Below are 18,998 nucleotides of genomic sequence, written 5' to 3' on the forward strand. Positions count from 1 at the left end.
CCTTATGATGAGATGTTGTGGCTTAATGTGCACATTAATATAAATATGGAGCTTTAAAGAAACACCCAGACAACATGTTTTAGTCACAGAACTTTTATTTTTTTCAAAAGGGAGAAAAATCCACATTTTGGGTAAGTTTTGTGAGGAGGGAGGTTGGGAAAGGGGGGACAGTAAAGTGGGACAAGGTGAGAAGCAGGAGCCAGTAGATACAGCTGCTGGAAGGTTATACAGAACGGTCACAAGCCAATAAGCTTTTTCTACAGCGCTGGCAAGAGATTCAACAAACATCTGCTTTAGTGAGGAAGTCCAGAAAAGCATATTTTTAAAAAAATAAAAGAGAAGGGGAAAGAAAAAAAACAAACAAACAACAAAACAAACAAAAGATAGCGGGCTTCATACAGATTTTCTCTCAGACTTTTCTAAGTTTGGCCAGCAGCAATAATTTTGAAGTAAGAAACCAACTTCTGGATTAAAAAGTGGATAAATCATGGCACCCAAACAGTTTGAGAAGGGACGAGGGGGCGGTGTTAGGGAAATAAAATGTAAATCAACTGGAAGGAGGCAGTAGAAGAGCAGCCATCTTATTAGAGGAAGCCGGGATCACACGGATGTGAGCTCAGGACACATCTGAAATACAAAATAGTTGTTATTTTAAGAGAGGCAGTCCTTTTTAACTGAGAACAGACTTAAAAACAAAGTAAATAAAGATAACAGTACTCACAACTAGCAGGTCGAGCTCCGTATCTTCGCATTATCTGGTCTTGTGTGAATTTTACAAAAGATTCATATTGTTCTGAAAAGAGAAGAGGATGGAGGTGAGGGTGTGTGCCACATTCTGCAAACATCAAATGGGTGGAGGAACGAGTCTTCATTTTCATTAAGCTAAGTACCTGAAAACTGATTCACAATCACATTTCCAGGTCTTTTAATAAAAACTGTCCATAATAAAGCATCAGTAGAACTACTAAACCTCACCGACACAGTTTTAATCAGTGTACCTCTGCTACAATCGGCTCCCTGTAGTTATGTGGAGGAGGAAAAGTCAACTTTAGAGCAGCGCAGATAACCATTACTTTGAGTTATACTCAATGGAAGGACAAAAATATCAGTAAAGTACAAACGGTTTGACTCAGACCACAAATAGCTGCTAACAATGACATTGCCACTTTCCTAGAACTGACAGCAAGCCAGTACAAACGTAGCAACCAAGAACCCAGAGTGACGTTAAAGCAGAGTGTTTGCTGACCCCTGCAACACTGTTCTGTGTGGCTTTCGGCCTCGATAGAGCAAAGACCCTGTGTGTTCTCATTAGCACAGGCATTTGTGTTAGTGTGAGGGGCTGCACACTATGTGATAATGCACCTGGGGCCATGTCACAGAGCAATGCAAAAGTAAAGACAAGCTTAACAAGTTTTCGTTTACAGGAAGAAAAGAAGTAACGTACTTTTGTGTGCAACAGTCAACACTGCTTTTAATAAACATAATGTGTGATATGTAGCAGATCGTCTCACTTCCTGTATACAACAAGCCCAAGCTGGAATTTGGAAGTTTATAAACCCTCCAAACACTCAGGCCTGAGTCAAAACAGAGAGCGCACTTTTTTATTAAATTAACCGTTTTAAAGCAGACATACTCAAATGAATGCAGATTTGCTTTTGTTGCCAAAAGACATTTTATATCCTCTTTATGTCTTTGTTCCCTCCAGCTGTTATAAAATATTCATCTTGGGATTTAATAGCACATTTAAACTCCCAGGAAGCTACACACTGTAAACGCTTAGTCGTGAAAATCTGAGAAATACTAAAGACGAATGCTTGTCACACTGACTGTACATCATCCCCGGAATATAAAGGGCACTGTTCATATTAGAGTTGTTTCAATTTTATTATTAAGGAGGATTTTTTTTACCTGCAAGTTTTGTATTAAGGATCTGTTCGTACTCCTCCCGGATCTTCTCCTCGTGGTCTTTGAGCAGGCGCTCACACAGGTAGCTCACCTGCCTCAGCGTAAACGAAGGCTGGTCCTTCCTTGAGGCACCTGAGGAAAAAAGCAAAACAAATCAGATCAGCTATAAATAAGGCAGAATCACATCTATGGTGCAATACCCAGTCATGGGCAGAAACATCCTCTCTAAGCTAATAGCTGCTCAGCTGGCTGCAGAATTACAGCTCTGTGTCCTCTCTCACCTCAGAAAGACCAGGAGGGTCATGCAAAACTAATGCTGCCTCTTTCTGAGTCTCCCCAGCGTCTCTGCCAGGCTCAAACTGGAGCCGGCTTTAGCTCGGTGATTCATTACAAAGTGGTCTTTGAGGTCTGCTATGAGCCAGATAGACTAAAATGTTTGTAAGTCACAGTGGAGGATGGCAGAGTGGGGATGAAGGTTAAAACAGTGGCCTCGCAGACAGAAAGAGGCCAGGTTAGTAACAGTGCAGTCATTGTGATCTACGAGGTCGTCCTGCATAGAGTCACACAGCACACAGACCCAAAGCCCTGAGGCTTGGATTACACACAGTCACTGGGATTTTTTTTTTTTTTTTTTTTTTTTTACTTTATGCACCAAACTGATAATGTAACCACTGCTGAATGGAACAACTTGAAACAATGCCTGTAATTCCATCACATCTGATGCATTGCATCACATAAAATAGCAGTGGGCCAATTTTTTTTTATGGAAGCCACATCAAGCTGCACAAAGCAGACGAGGAGGGGAAAAAGTCAACTCTTTTAGTGAATCTGATCTATGAGCTTCAGATTTAATTCTATTTTATTGTATTTGTATAGTGCAAAGTCACAAGGGTCTTTTTCCTCCTGACCATGTAATAACATGACAGGTCTCTTTAAATTATGTATGTATTTAAATAATCTAATGTTAATCTAAAAAAATTTTTCCAACTGAAACACATACGTTACAGTCAACAGCACTTGGATAATATGCCCATGATGCATGTATTCTCTGTGTTCACCCAAACTTTTATCGTATCTAGTGGATAAGAGTGACTCACCAGCAGCAGGTTAGATTTGGGACAGAAGTAAAATTATGTCAAAGGGTGATGATGATGGCGATCAACAATGATCAACGTGGCGCTGATAGAAACTGTCTAAACTGGCAAGCTATCTTATTTCACCAATGATAAAGTATATTATTGACAATGATATTAATTAAGTCCATCTTCCCCTCTATAAAACATCCACATATAACAAACACTTGCAACACTGAGGTATCTTGGCATGTATGGCTACATGTAAAGAAGCTCATGCCCTGACTCCTGTATGCTTTCAAATTGGCGTGTTTCTATGCAACAACAGGAGCACAGAGCAAGTCACCCAGCCCCACGCAGAAGTCAACATCTCTCATCAACACTTCGAAACAGTTTATCTGCCTTTCTTGAAATTGTGCAGTGAGTGTGTTGTGCAGTTGTGTGTTTTATTTATTTATTTATTTGTCTTTATGCTTAACAGAAAGGGGGAAAAAAAGGAAAAAAATGCATGGTGCAGAAAACCAAGTTTATTAAGTCTCCTACCTGGTGGGGAGCTGGGAGCATTGAGAGAGGAGCTGGGGCTGGGGGCATCACTGGAGCTACAGGCCTCAGTCTGGTTGAAGGCCCCTTCCAGTTGCCGCCGCCTCTGGATCCTGCTGTACTCCTGACGGAGGTTCTGGAAGATTTGCTCTGCGGGGGGCAAACAGGAAACAAGAAAAACAGGATTAAAAACTTACTCACACATGCTCCCAACACTGAGACATTTGATCGTAGAAATGATGGTCAGTGTAAATTATCTAGAAGTATTTGATGCAAACTTTAAATGTCCACATTTAAATAGCAGAATAAGCCAACTTTTGTTTTTCGCACATAGATTTGTTCCAGGAAAAACCCCTGCTTATTTTCATTAATCTGTTCTGTTGTTAAATTCAAGATCAACCACAAAGCAAAGTTAATATAATCCAGCAAAAAAACAAAGAAAAAACAAAAGAAAAAAACCCAGGAGAAAAAAACAAAAACAAACACTTTCCATGTGTTCTCTGTTAGCCAATATAGGCTAAAATATTGACAGAAGGAACAGATGTGCACTAGATTGACATTAATAACATGACTAACACAGCTGTAACACATACACAGCCAAACAAGGTCTTTTTTGGTTTTTAAATCTTATGACTATCATTTTCACTTCTCTTTCATACAGTTTCCATAATAGCAGTGTGTGAAGCCAAGTTACAACTAGTGCAAATGCTCAGACCTAAACAGCAACAGAAATCACTTCTTTACCAAGGTACCCAACCATTGTCCTTCTATAGTCTGTTTAGCAGTTTTTGTGAAAATGCAGTACAAAGTGATTAGTATTGTTGTACAAGCTGCATGAGTCATGCATTTTTAGCCTAAGAGAAACATAAGTACAGTAACAGGCCAGCTATATACTGTGCATCTATAAGTCAGTCTTATCAAAAAATATTACTTGGCACTAGGGCTGGGCTATATCATACCGTTCACGGTAATACCAGTGTAATTTTGGGCAACGATAGGAAAATGAAATATCGCGATAGAATATGGGTAAAAAGCGCATGCGCAGTGCCTTTGTTTACATACGCACATTGCGGCGACGCAGAATGAGAAGAGCGAAAGCGGATCATAAAATGAAACTTTTTTTATTTTATTTTTTTATTAGTAATATAAACATACAAACAAAATGCACCATATATTACAGATTCAGAGAACAGATATTTCTTACATATTAGCAACTTTCATACATAGTGAAAATAAAATATAAAGATGGGGTCACATAATTTAACAGGTTATTAACTCACTAAATCAAAATCTCCCATAAAGGAAACAAAAAAAGCAGCCTTTTTCTTTTTAACTAAAGTCAAAGATTTAACCAACAAGTTTAAGTCGTTTTTCCAGTAAGCTTCGTAAAATGAAACGGATGAACCAAAACTGGTTTGTAAAAATGCTGCAGCTTCACTGGTGTGGAACTGGTTTAGCTTTCGTCCGTCAGATACACAACAAAGCACTATTTTTGGTAGCGCATGCTAGCGGGCCGGTATTACCGTATTGTTTGGAAAATACGGCGCACTTAAAATCAATCCTTTGATTTTTCTGAAAGTCGACAGAGCCCCTTATAATCCCGTGTGCCTTATGTATGAACTCTGGTTGTGTTTACTGACCTGGAAACGATTTTATGTGCACGGCGCTCGAAAATCTGTCAAATGTTTCAGTACGACTTTGCTGAGCACCGCTTGATGGATTGTCGGAGCATTACGGCTATCGTAGGCGGAGTGATACGTACTGCGCTTAAACATAATATTACCGTATTGTGTGTGTATAACCTCTTTTTAAGTTTTGTGCATATTATACATGGTTATGCTGAGGATGTGTCGGCCAGTTTCCACTGAAATGCCTTTTGGTTAAACTGTCAGCGAGGAATTTGCACTGTTACATTTTTATATAACTTTAATGCACATAAAAAACAGCTGCTTGTTTAAGTGAAAATACATTGATGGGTTTTTTTTGCACTAATAAAGTTGTGGAGTTGTAAAGTATTTTGTCTGGTGTCAATTATATTGTCAGTTATATCGTTATCGCAAATTTTTAAATGTATATCGTGATAAATATTTTTGGTCATATCGCCCTGCTCTACTTGGCACCAGTATATTAATGCAAGTAAGAAAAATGTGCTGCTTTTTAAGGTTTACCATCTGACACTTTCAGGTTGTTAGTTGGACAAAATAATCCCAAACACAATACCTCAAGTTCACCTTGACATGAAAGGTAAAAAAGTGTCACACTCTACTAATTCATGGATGTCCATCTCTTCCTTAAGTTGTGTCACAACAAGTAAATTTTGTTCCTGTACAGTATCTAAGAACTTATCGACTAGCACCTTTCCTCAGAATGAAGTCTATGTTAATCTGCTGTCCAGTGTTAAAAACAGCTAATATCATGGCCTGCATGCTCACATAACAAGTGGCGGGGTGGGGTGAGATCTACACAGGGGCCTGAAACTGAGCTGATAACAGAATATAGAGAGAGTAAAGTTTTCTGTAAGTCGAATAAGATAAAGTCTCGACACACTCTGCATCTCTATATGAGGAAAAGTGCCTTGTTTATTTTGGCTGGGGATAGAGTAAGAAGCCATTCTTTCACTTCAACCCACTCATCAATATGCTTGTTTAGACCTGAGGAGACCCAGAGGATTTACTGCGTTCTATACGGTTGTGCGGTGAACTGTTGTCCTCCGAGATGCATCCTCCTGTTGGATGTAGTCGCGCCTCTAAACCCTCTGAGCATAAACACCATCAGACCAATCTAGAAGGCACTTTTTTGTTTAGCGACTAATAAAACATCGTCACTGCAAACAGAACAATGTCATCTTACAGGCAACAGAGGCTCTGCAGCTTCGTATCAGCTGTATGAAGAGAAAAGGGATGTGGGACAATGTTTAAGCAGATCACTGTTTTGATGCCATTTAAAAACCACTGAAGTTGAAGAAGTTTGACAACAAACTGCAGAAACGGCAAAATGCTGAAGCTGTCCTGAAGACAAATCAAACATCAAGTTATATTAGTTGCTGAAAAATAAAGTGTGAAATGAACTAAACATTCAACAACCTGGCAGGGTTTTATGGAGGCCCAAAAGTAAAGGATGTGCTGAAAGGAAAAAACAGAATTAATAATTTTTATCATGGCAAACTTAATTCTTGGAAGCCAAAAGAATAGCTGAAATTATTTTTTTAGCCTTTACTATGAGTTCTACCAAGTGCCACTTGGTAGATCTACAGATCTCCACGAACCAGTTTACTAGGGGAAACCTTCCACTTGTAAAGGGAACTCAAACTGACATTTGATCAAACAAAGCCTGCATGAATATGTGTGAGAAGACAAGGCCAGACGCTTAAAGTCAAATGTGTTGAAGAGTTCAAATGGACTGGTTCTTATATAGCACTTTTCTAGTCTACTTCAGCACTCAAAGCTCTTTATACAACACAACTCATTCACCTATTCATACAGACAGTCATATGAGTGCTACTTTTTATATCCAAGTACTTTCTAACATTCACATTGACTGAACATATATGAAGACTGAACTTGGGGTTTAGTACCTTGCCCAAGGATACTCTGGCAAGCAGACTGAAACAGCCAGGGATTGAACCACCAACCTTCCAATTAGCCAATGATCCACTCAACCACAGTCACTCCAAAAACCTTAGCCATTTAATATCATCAATTAAGAGTATCAGTGAGAACACAATCCTCTGAGTGCATGCTTTGTATGCATACAGTATCCACTGATCACTGGTCTTTTCATCTAAATGACAAGTGAAACCCCTCTCCTGCTGTATGTCACTTAAAGCTTTGCCAACTGCCAGTGCCTCAACAGGGTTGCTTGGCAACAATGACCCTGCCACAACTAGACCAAGCAATCAATCACAGAGACTTCCGGAAGCCAGAGCAACACTGTAGAGAAGCTGAAGGGCTAAGCAGTGAATATGCAGAAGATCGGCTAGACATGGACATGGTGGAGAGAAAACAAAGCTGACTCACTTCATTTTACCCTCCACCCGTAAAGGGCGGTAGGGGAGGTAGGTTTCAAATATCTCGAATGTTGGGAAGTAGGTTGTGATGTAAGATTATACTCTCCACGTCCACGAGTTCACCAGCATCTGCTCAGGTCAGAACCACGTAAATATTATCGCACAGTAAGCACGAGGGTCTGTGCAGATGTCTGTATGCCTGTTTGTTTTTTGTGACTCCACTGACATCCATGTCCCCCAGGTGGTGGACTTCAAAGAAGTCTAACAAGAATGACTATTCGGTCATCAGGTCTCCAGGTAACCATGTCCATAAGAGAGTATTACCAAGGCTTTACTGGTAGGGAGGTTTCTGATGACTAATTAACTAGTCATTTAACATAGAGATCAGACTTTCTAACATCAGACTACTCAACTAATATAAAACAACACCCAAAGCATTCAAAACACTAATTAGTAAAGTTAAAAAACAAAAGCAGTATTTTGTATGTATTTTTGAAGCTATCCAAAACCTTTATTTTTCTTGTTAATCATGTTTTAAAAGTTGCTGCACTTTGTGTCACATATAATGTAGAAAACACAATGTGAGATTGGTTGGCAGAGTTTAGCTAAGTAGAAACTAGTTACATGCAATACACTCTCATTGCTTCTATCTCACTCATCATGCCAATAGTTGGCTAGTGCTCTGCCAGTAAAAACAAATGCATTTCCTTGTGTTTGTAGCTCTGAAAACACTAGTATGGAGTTGGCCCCTTCTCCCTGCAATTCAGAAAACATAGGTGCTGTTCAAAATTTAGTAGCTCCAAGTCCAACATCAACAGCTTGGCTGCCTAGTGACGGCAGACACGCCAATTCACAGTATGCAAACAACAACAACAACCCCAACTACAGCGGGTACTCAGTGCAGTACTACAAATCAGGCTTTTGGATATTCCCAGAACTTTGATATTTTCTTTACTTCAGACTTTGTGAAAAGTCTTAACGACATATAACTACAGCATGTTAAAATGAAAACAATACACTACCAAGATAATGTGGTTTTTTTTATTGTCTATACAATGCATAAAAATAACCTATAATACATTAAAACAAGTAAAGAAGAACAAAAAAAAAAAAAGGCAAAAATTCTCTATTTATTCTCTCTTAATATTTAATATTTGCTCTTATAGTCTGCACTACAAGTTGTTTTGATATAGTGACTCTGGTAAGTGAAAATGGTGTGGGGATCTGTTTAAAGCGCCTACATGTTTTGGTAGCAGTGTATCAATGTAATTGAATAAAATCACCATATTGGTACTTTTTCCTACCAATACTAGCCCTTTTATGTCTATGCATTTAGGTCAGTACAGACACTCTGATAAATAGGCTTCATTTAACACCAGTACAGAGTTTACTCCTGCACAGAAACACAATGGCGCCTTAACTACATTCAGACTGTGTTTTGGTGCATAGTCATACCCGAAGACCCATTCTGAGCCAGGAAAGACCCTGATATATTGTCTAATAGTATGCTAAATGTTCTTTTTTATGGTTATCACTTGAACTATGACCTGGGAAGCTTTCTGCCCAACCTATAAATTAACAGTGCCACACAGTTTATCCTTTTAAGTAACGCCTCTCAAGAAAACACTCCGCTCATTTGTCATCTTCGGGAATTTCACAGAAGTACAAGCCCAGACTGGCAGAGGAGAAGAGGTGTCCTATCTACAGTATGAAATGAAATTGCTTAAAGATCCACTGGCAACGTCCAATCCTGTTTTCTTGCCTTCTCGTCTGCACACGAGAGAACCTGACTAGCTGGAAAACATGTGCGGGTAGAGTTGGGTGGGAGGGATGACAGTTGACCTTTCGTTAAATACAAAGCTGCTTTCGCTTAGCACACCACATCAGAAAGGCAGCCTTGCAGAGCTGCTCCCATGGGAGGCCTCTTTCAGGGAAGATGAGCTTAGTATCAGGTATCTGGACTTTGTGTCTCTAAAGCAGGAAAATCTTCATTACTCCAAGCTCCTGAACTCTAATTCTTTTACAACACAGCCACGCTGTAATTACAAAACAAAATAAACAAATCAGCAGAAGAAGAAAAAGACTGTTTTTAACTGCCCCGTCTTCCCTCAAAACGAAAAACACTCCTGATTCTTTGGCTAGTTTCTGCTAATATTTACAGAGATCAAACATTTCACAGCAAGCCAACCACCATAAACACCTGTATCTATGAGGAACAGGGCAGCTTCGCCTTATCTCTGACAAATATCATGCACTGCCCCCAGCCTCATCATACAATAATGTGTACAATGAAGCACATTTTTTCCTTACAGTCCAGACAACAGCAACAACAGAGACCCCTTTGTCAGAGATTGCGTCCTAACCAAACCTCAATGAGGTTTAGATCAACATTTTACATACAATTTCAGTATAAACTAATGTAACCCACACAAAGTACTGATGTAGGGCATTAAAAAAAACAAACAACCCAAAAAACTGTTTTCTTTGCTCGAACTGACCATGAGGAAGTGTTACTGAAAGTAAATTCATGGTACCTCATTTATGTCCCTTTGCATGAGTCCCCCAAAGTGTTAACATTTTGTTGCGTTTTTATGAGAAACCGGGAGCATGAAAGCTAGCTGAAACTCCATCTTGAATCTTTTCAACAGAAGCTCAAATGTGTGCATTTAACCTTACTGCACAATGAGATTAGTTCTTATTTGATCATTTTTAAACTTGTCCTACCTTTCCACACAAGTCAATTGAATCCCAAGTTGCTGTGCACCATGAATTTATGTTCCATAGCACACGCAACAAGATGATCAGCCCATTCACACTTTGAATTTAGCAATTTGTGACAGATGACAGCAGTTCATTGAAGAAGAATTATAGAAAACACCTTGCATTATTGTTGCACTAATAAGCGCTGCTGCCTGCAAGTAGTAAAATGTTGAGTACATTTTTGCTATACATATAATTATCACAAATTATCACCCAGATGGTTTTCTATAGCTGTGTCCAAAACCAAGGACTGCATCCTCCTGAGGACGCATTTGTAGACCGATTAGGCTGTCCAAATTCGTAGACTCCTCCAAATGCAGCCGACAAATGCGTCGTCCTTTTCCTCGAATTTGAAGGATGGGTTGGGTGTGTCCTTCGTGGCCCACCATATCCCAGAAATCATAGCGCGGCCCAGCCAAACTCCAGTTTCCGGCAATGGCGGCCACTACTAAGTTTTAAAATTACTCTTATTAATCTTTCTGGGTCACAAAATAAACTTAACATATTTTCAGTATTTCAGTATTATTTTCAGTATTATTATTTCAGTATATTACAGTATCTACCCAAGAGGAACTGATAGCAAATGGAGGAAAAGTACCCAAAGGCAGACACAAGTAGAAGTTCTATATTAAGCTTTAGCTCTTATCAGTCATACATATTAAGCCAATCAGGAAGCAAATGTAGGTATTTGCTCACTTGTTTCCAAAACTTTCTATTAGGTCAGACTGAGACATAATCCTGGGGTGTTTAAATTAAAACTGAAAGCTAAATTCCAAAGAGTTGTGTTCAAACAATACTAGACAAACGTGCAGCCCAGCAGGCATACTGTGCAAACTGGGAGTCGCGTTGGTTTAATGTTCTGATGAATACAACCCTGACTAATAGCATATTTCTTTTTTCGAATATCACTCGGTTTTAACATCATCCATGTTGCTGTTCCAAGGAGGAAAAGAAAATGAAAACAGACATGCACACCCACTCAGTAGTTAGGTCAAGTAACACAATCCCAGCAAGAAACAGCAATAATAGCTATAATGATCAAGTCAAATCGTGTTCCAGCTGCTTAATAACTCAAGTAAAAATAATAATTAAGCCTTTTTTTATTAAAACTACTTCATGGAGGAGACAACTGGGCCAACAACAGTGACCTGGTGAATTTGATTTTCTCAGTTCTGGTAATTTTACTTTTGTGTTTTATAGCTAAAACCTTTCTAGTGAGTTCCAAACTGTTCAATAAGGAGTAAAAGCCTTGAATTTCTACATATCAGGAGCAGTTTTTGGGGTTCAGTATTTGCCAAATGATAGGCAAAAAAGAACACTTTATCTGCCTCCTGAGTCACATTTGTGTTTAAATCCAAAAAATCTAGGGGTTTATAATTGTGTGGTTTTCTGCAAGTTAGAGAGCTAAATTAATCTTGCAATCTTTTTTTTTGGCAGAATTAACCGATTGATTAGGCCTCATGCTGCCATCCTGCCAAATATCACTGACTGGCACATACATTAAGGCTACTTGATGCAGTGGATATACACAAGCAATTAGTCTGGGCCTATTTGTGCACCCCACACACCCATCCAAGACTCACAGTGGATGGAGCTGCATTTTCAAATCAATGGGAGAGTGAAGTACAGGCATAAAGGAAATGAACAATGCCTTCCTCCATGCCTGAGGAGGAAAAGAAATGGTTGTGGTGCATAATGGTAACCCCCACCTCAATACAACACAATTGTGGCACTCTGGCATTGAAACTAAGGAACATTACCCAGGCACCTCCTAATTAATAGTCTGCAATGATGTGGCTGCTGCTGTGATGCCATTTGTCTGCAGGAGAGCCAACGAGCAGGGGTTAAAGAAGAAAGATCTGTTGAGTCCTTTCAGTCCAGTTTTAGTTAAACGAATTAAAGTTTAATGAAATATATTAAATAATTGAACGTGGTAACACGGCTGAAGATTGTCTGAGCAAAGCTTGTAAAAGGGCGTCATGTTTATTCAACTTCCCCTATCGCCATAGACTGTTTGAATTAGCCAAGCGAACAACTCTGGATCTAATTTTTTTTTTCACGGACAAAACAAATTTAGCCAATGTAAGCCAGCTCAGCAAAGAATAGGACGAAAACGGAGAGCTGCAGTGACGCCACAAGCCCCATACTTACAGAGTCGCTTCTACTTTTCGGTGCCTATACTGATTCATTATGATTGGTAACGAGATCTGTTCTGGTAAATCAGCGACGACATTCCCTTTTCCTGACGTTAGCTGAGGTAAGCTAACATTTAGCCTCCAACCCCCATTCAAGTAGCTAGCTATCCATTCCATTCCACTCCACCCAAACCCCCTCCCCCATGACACCCACCCTGAAAGGGAGAAAAAGCCGTCAAATTTGGTCTAAATCCATACCTGGAGTGAGCCTGTGTTCGCCGCCAGTAGCCGGAGGAGACATCGAATGCGCCGGGCTGTCGACCGCGGGACGGAGGCTGCATCTTTGAGGGGACGGAGTGCTAGAAGTCCCCGGTAGTGGATTGCACCTTCTCCGCTTGGGAGACTGGGGACTGAGGAGGGCCTCAAACTCCATCGACCGCTTTAACGTAGCTCCACAAGCCATTATAGCTAAACAAAACGGAAAATAATAAGCAGGAAGAAAAACGACCCGCAAACGCTGGGCTTTAAACGCTCGTGCGTGTGTACGTTTAACGTTCCTCGGTTTTCTTCTTCGCCTTTCTTCCGCTCCACAACAACGGATTTTCTTCTCTCAGTAGTAAAGCAACTGCCGACCCTGCCTGCTGAATTTTTAAAACGTCACAAAGCCAGAGCCTACCATTACCGGAAATAGGGGGGTCTTCAAATATTTACAACGAATCTTTCTGTGTTTTTTCGCAGATTTGAAATGTAATTCTTATCCAGAATTGCTTTTGTAATGTCTTGATTAATTCTAACTAGATTAATTTGTCGTTTTCACTTTTTTAATACGGCGCTTCTAGGCTGCGTTTTCCGGCTGTCTTACCCTGTTGTTGATGTTGATGCCGTTCCCTTGAACTTAAATTCAAGGTTCACGAGACGTCTCGCCGTAGAGTTCAGGTAAATTAGGTATTTTAAAAACGGACCCCAAATTTTTTACCGACATATGGAAAAATTTAGATTTAATATTTAGGTTAGGTTTAAATAGGTTTAATAATTAGGTTAAGTAACAGTTTAGAGCATAAATTCTCTACAACTGAGCTTTATTGTCACACACACTATCTATCTAAATTTAATCTGCTATGTCTTGCATTCAAACATTTGCGCACAGAGATAGTTTGCTATCTGATCTCTTAAAACACATCAGTGACCAAGCACAGACTCGGCAATAAGTAACCTATCCATGATTGCATTAGTAACTTTGGCAAGACTGAAAGAAAAGGTTTAAAAGGTTTACAAGATAATACTGAGGCCTGCTATGATATGTGGTTTGGAGATGATGGCACTAACAAAAAGAGGAAGACCACAGAGAAAGTTCATGGATGTAGTAAAGGGTGAGATGGAGGCAGATGATGATGACGTAAATCTTTAAAAATGTATTAATTTCCTCCACTGTTGTATTCTTCATTTGTTTATTGTCAAGTTTCCAATCATTGTATTGCATTTTCCTCAACAATATAAGAATTTTATAAATACCACCTGATTGTATAACACTTTCCACCAAATCTTTATAAAATAACTTTATTTGTTTATATATTGCAAGGCTATAACTTTAGACTAGTTTAAAATGAATGTATACATATGATCATCCTTTACATTAAATTTTTGCTAATGATTAAAATTTTAATTTGATTAAATCGATGGCTCCCAACAGTTCCAGTTTTGCTTGGAGTGACAATAAAGCTCATCTTATATTATGTAAAAGAAAATGACCAAGAAATAACCATTTTGTTTTTGCATTCTTTTTTGCAGTTCTCATTTTGTCTTTCCTTTACAGCTGTGTGTTTTCATGCTTCTCTACAACTCACTCCCTTAGAGTTGGGGGTAGGTTTACTTCAGCTTGAGGTAACATCAAAGGAAGGCAGACTTTGATTACCAAGAATTGTAAAACCGATTCGGCTCTTTATAAACGCTTTGGTTTCAGTTAGGCGAAGAATAACAGGCAATTTTTTTTCTCAGCGTTTCAGAAGTCAGATTATGACACGAAATAATCAATCCTAATACTTCCTGAAGTAACCGAGATTATAATTTTTACAGTAATTGTGTAGCCCTACTTTTTGCTGCTGTAGTGAGAAAAATTAAGCCACATACTCGTTCCGTTCACCACCTGCTGCTATTTCTTCTCCAATGCAGTCATGTGCTTTACTGCTAGCTAATTTCACAGATTGTCTTCTGTGGTAGAGAGCGTCCCTTTAGTCATCTTAAAGACAGATACAGAGATGGGCCCACTTTATCAGATTAAAGAAATGTACTTGTGTAATTTGCTTTAAAAAAAGATACAAAGAGTCGAGACCAAGTGTTATTTTTAATAAGTTCACACAATGGATGAAATAGGTGTTCTAAAGTCTAAATCAACAAGCATCAGCTCTGATTATCTACCTCTGTTACGCTGTGTGTCACTGTGAGTGTAACTGCATATCAGTGTGCGCTCTACTGCAGCTGCCAGCTTTTACTATCGCAAAGACTGTTCTAGTGTCTGTGCTCGTTCTCTTCCTAACATCTGCTCCATTCACCTCTACACACTGCTTGGATTTGTGCAGTGAGCATTGTGTGAAATTCTGTGGGGTCCTGGCATTCATGTGCAGATTGGCGACCCACTGCTTCCTCTGTTCCTGCGTTCTCTGGGTCATACACTGAAAAATAAAGAATCATGCTAGCAACAAATGGCAAACCCAAAAGTCAGCAGTTCAGTTCACAGAACCAGGATTTCATGGAATGCTAAAGTAGTGAGAGGGGAAACATGGAGGTCAAAGGTAAATGACCTCTATATGTGCTTAAATATTAGTAACACATAGTAGCATACATTTGTACAAAACAATTTACTTAGTCTGATTGAGTGCAGAGGTATTTATTTCCATTTAAATCTTTTGGGTGCAGTTATTGCAAAATGCTGAAAAAAGCTCCGTGTGTCCTCTGTGTAACTATCATTTTCTATTTTAAGCATATTAACTGGTAATAACATTACGGATTAATGGTCAACAACATACTTTATAATCTCTTATAATTAAAGTAATGTGTAATGGTCACATTGTAATTCCCAGGGTTTGTGTTTTGTTTTGACAAGTACTGTTATCATGCGTTGTTTACTTATTTACAAGCTTATTCGCAATTACAATAAAAAAAAAAAGCAGTAAGTGACATTTCCTTGTATAGACAGATTTTATCCTGATCTACAGTGATGGTGTTGATCACTAGCTAACAGCTGTCGTGAAAACAAGTGTTTCACGAACTGTATTGCTTCTCTTTTATTTTAACGTTCAGCTTCCTTCACTTTCTCATGGTCAGCTGGTGACTGTAGACCATTTCTGAAATGGAGTCAGGTCTGGTGGTTCTGGCCTTGGGCATCTCATCGTCAGATAAAGCAGTACAGTTGTCTTCTGCAGAGGGTAGTCCATGGCTTGAGTCTTCTGTGAGTTTTTTACACCTTCCCTTGCAACACAGCTTTTGCAGCATCCGCAAAAGAGCAATTCTTAGTTCTCGAAAGCGCAGGGCATACAGCAGTGGGTTGACTGAAGAGTTGACCAGACAGAGGGTGCTGCAGAAAGCAAAGGCTCGCTGTTGGTCTCGGGTCAGGATCACTGAGACATCTACTAGCATGAAAGAAAGCACAGGAACCCAACAGCCCACCAGTATGAGCAGAATCAGGCCAAAGGTGCGAGCCAACCGGATATCCATCCTCATGCGAGATTGAGCTTTTCCTGCTGCTCCCTGGAAGCTGGTCATTGAGCACTCATGGCGGTGGGCCTTCCACAGGATGAGAGCATAAGCCCCCAAAATCAGAACCAGAATCACAAGGACGAAGCTGGTCCAGAAGGCTTGATAGTGCTTATTGATGTATGGAAACAAGTTTGAGCAAGGTGGAGTAAGGCCTGTGGAACACCTCCAGCCCATTAGAGGTAAGAAGGAGAGGAAGATGATTGTACTCCAGAGAATCAGAAGGCTCAGCAGGGCTCTGCGCCGTGTCAGCAACACCTTGTAAGTCGAGGAGTGGTAGATGCAGATGTAGCGGTCCAGAGCAGTCAGCAGTAAACTTCCCACTGAACCAGAGAAGGCCATGGTGACACCGCCTAGCTTGAAGAGGTAGGCGCCTGGGCCATCTTTGAGATGAAAGAGGTGAAAGTGTAAGAAACTTATGGTGAAGAAACAACTGGCAAAGACATCAGCCAGAGCAAGGCTGCCAATAAACAGATAGGATGGCCGCTTTCGCAAGGTGGCTGTGCTAGCAATCACCCCAAGCACAAGAACATTTTCCAGTAGTGTGACAGGGCCTGCCAGGAAACAGATGGTGCCGATGGCTTTCCTCTCTTCGTCACTCAGGACCATGTAGCACGTCAGATTCACACAGGACTTGTTAACTAGGAGAAAAACACAATCAGTACCGTGACAAGTCTTAGCTGACCAGTCAACTGTACATACAGATGTCCTTTTTTTATATAACACAGAACTGAATTTTACCATTAATGGAAAGCTGCATAGCTATTGTTGATGAGATATTACCTGTGTGTCCATGCTCTACAGAAGTAGCTTTCTCCCCGTCCGTCATTCCAGCTACTATAATTAGGAAATGAAGTACAAAAAAGCTGTAACAAATGTTACAAGTTATTTATGAAGCACAGATGTCTCTACAGAATCTGATCTTTCATTCACATCTTTATGTGTTAAGATTCCGTCACTTTGACGTATGTCACATTAGGTTGGACGGGACAGGTAACTTCCCGTGGTGAAACAAACAAAGCAGAAAACGGGATTACTTTTTTATCTTGTTGTCAACATTGAAGCTGGAGCTTAAAGGGAACATAAACGTCTCTGAGTCAAGACAGAAAGTCATTTAGAGGCCAAAACAAACACACGATCATCACAGTTTCAGCTGATGATGTTACGGGAGAGATAGTCGCCTGGTAGAACATGGTTTCAAGCAAGCCATAAAACACTTTGATTTTTACTGAAGGCTGAATTGAGTTTAAAAATACACAGAGATCTATCCTTGTGCCTGTTATGTTAAAAAATAAGCCAATTTTTCATCATGATATGTTCAGTGTTATAGTGAAATTTCAGCTACTATATCTCTAAAACATTTAGCTTTCCCATTCATGTCAGGAACATCTATGCACATCACATAAATGTTTATCCCCTAGGGTGGATACTCTGCATTATAAAATTATGTAGTTTTTGTTAGCTGGCTTTTTTTGAAATATTTCCAGACTGCTGTTGCGCCGTCACTGTACAGGAGCTCCATGTTGGTGCCCTCTTGTGGAATCAGAGGAGACTGTATTTAGTCGTTTTATCAGCGGGTGAAGGTCACAGTTGAATTAAATGATCTCCAGTGAAGTGCGTCGCCTGTATGCAATCAATAGATTAAAGGGTTTGTGGAAAGCTGAGGCAAAAACATTACATTGAAGTAAATTATGCTGTTATAAATGAAAAGAACTGCCTTTAAATGTTTGCACAAAGTGGCTTAAGATTGAGGATTTCTTTGTTCTTTTTTTTTTTTTTTTGGCGGGGAACAGCATGACTGATGAAATACAGAGGGTTTAATCAAAATATTCCTGAAGCAATATATTTCTAGAGCAGCTGATAAACACTCAGAAATTATATAAATATGATTAGGTGTGGTATTGTTCCAATTATACCACGCTATACTGTTTCCACTGTATCTGTGACACGGCCATGTGAAGACTATAAAAATTGCATATGTATGAGGCCAAAGGAAGCACGTATTGAGAAAGATCCTTATTGAGAGACATTTTATGAACATTGTGGTGACATGCGCAGCGTCGTGTGGCAATAACCCCTTGAGTCACTTTTGCGCCTTGACACATTGTTACAAAAGATCATGAACCCTTTGGGCAGAATTGGAATAAAAAAAGAATAAAACTACTATTTGAAGTCACTCTTCTTTTATGTATTGCAGGAAACAGAGACTTTATTAAAATAAGTCAGAAACAGCAGGTCAACTCTCTACACATTAGATTAGAAATATTGCAGAAAGCATATTTTTTTCTAACAATTTCACACTTGCAAAATGCCACTTAAACCAAATTGCTAAATCTCATATGTAAGAGAAAATTTTTAACTGTGTTAAATAAAGTTATAAGAGCTCACCTTCTCTTCTTTCTTGGCAAACTACTGAAATATCTGATTTCCTGCCTCTTAGCCGCAGAGCTGAAGCTGCATGACACGCAAACCAGCAGACGTGAGTACTGGTGTGCATGTGAAGGGAGAAGACAAGGAGGGTATAGCTGTGATGACATGAGGGGGCGGGAGCTGCTTAGACGACATCTGAGATAAAACAAAAACCAAGCCCACTTTTTGATCAATTATCCACTCTCTGTCACAAATTCCAATTTTCTTCTGTTTGTTTTTTTCCGTAATATTTTCTTAAACAGAAATAGAGATTACCAGTAGATCATTCAAAGATCAACCCTTTTGAATTTTGAAGTCTCTCATATATTTCAGTATGCTTCATGAGGTTGGACTGTGGCGAAAAGCCAATAAGATTATTGAGTGTCAGATATCAAATGTTAAGTGTAAAAAGCACGATCA

At 39.5% G+C, this 18,998-nt stretch overlaps 2 protein-coding genes across 3 annotated transcripts; both read right to left on the minus strand.

Annotated features, from left to right (window-relative positions):
- Window positions 1-77: 77 nt before the first annotated feature.
- akirin1 (akirin 1) lies at window positions 78-13,074 on the minus strand. Its single transcript, XM_012919119.4, has 5 exons — window positions 12,678-13,074; window positions 3,522-3,668; window positions 1,909-2,037; window positions 722-793; window positions 78-627 (listed from the first exon to the last, which is right to left on the minus strand). The coding sequence occupies exons 1-5, from the start codon at window positions 12,880-12,882 to the stop codon at window positions 617-619; spliced, it is 564 nt and encodes a 187-aa protein (XP_012774573.1). The 5' UTR covers window positions 12,883-13,074; the 3' UTR covers window positions 78-616.
- A 1,673-nt stretch (window positions 13,075-14,747) lies between these two features.
- cnr2 (cannabinoid receptor 2) lies at window positions 14,748-18,744 on the minus strand. 2 transcript variants are annotated; one of them, XM_076890138.1, is made up of 3 exons: window positions 18,558-18,744; window positions 16,953-17,035; window positions 14,748-16,810 (listed from the first exon to the last, which is right to left on the minus strand). In XM_076890138.1, the coding sequence occupies exons 1-3, from the start codon at window positions 18,704-18,706 to the stop codon at window positions 15,723-15,725; spliced, it is 1,320 nt and encodes a 439-aa protein (XP_076746253.1). In that variant the 5' UTR covers window positions 18,707-18,744; the 3' UTR covers window positions 14,748-15,722. The 2 variants fall into 2 exon arrangements, with proteins under 2 accessions (XP_076746253.1, XP_004551072.2); XM_004551015.5 differs by having other exon boundaries at window positions 16,953-17,006; window positions 18,558-18,742.
- Between the last annotated feature and the right edge of the window lie 254 nt (window positions 18,745-18,998).

The sequence above is a fragment of the Maylandia zebra genome, linkage group LG11 (genome assembly GCF_041146795.1).
Source record: "Maylandia zebra isolate NMK-2024a linkage group LG11, Mzebra_GT3a, whole genome shotgun sequence".
Lineage (NCBI taxonomy): Eukaryota > Metazoa > Chordata > Actinopteri > Cichliformes > Cichlidae > Maylandia > Maylandia zebra.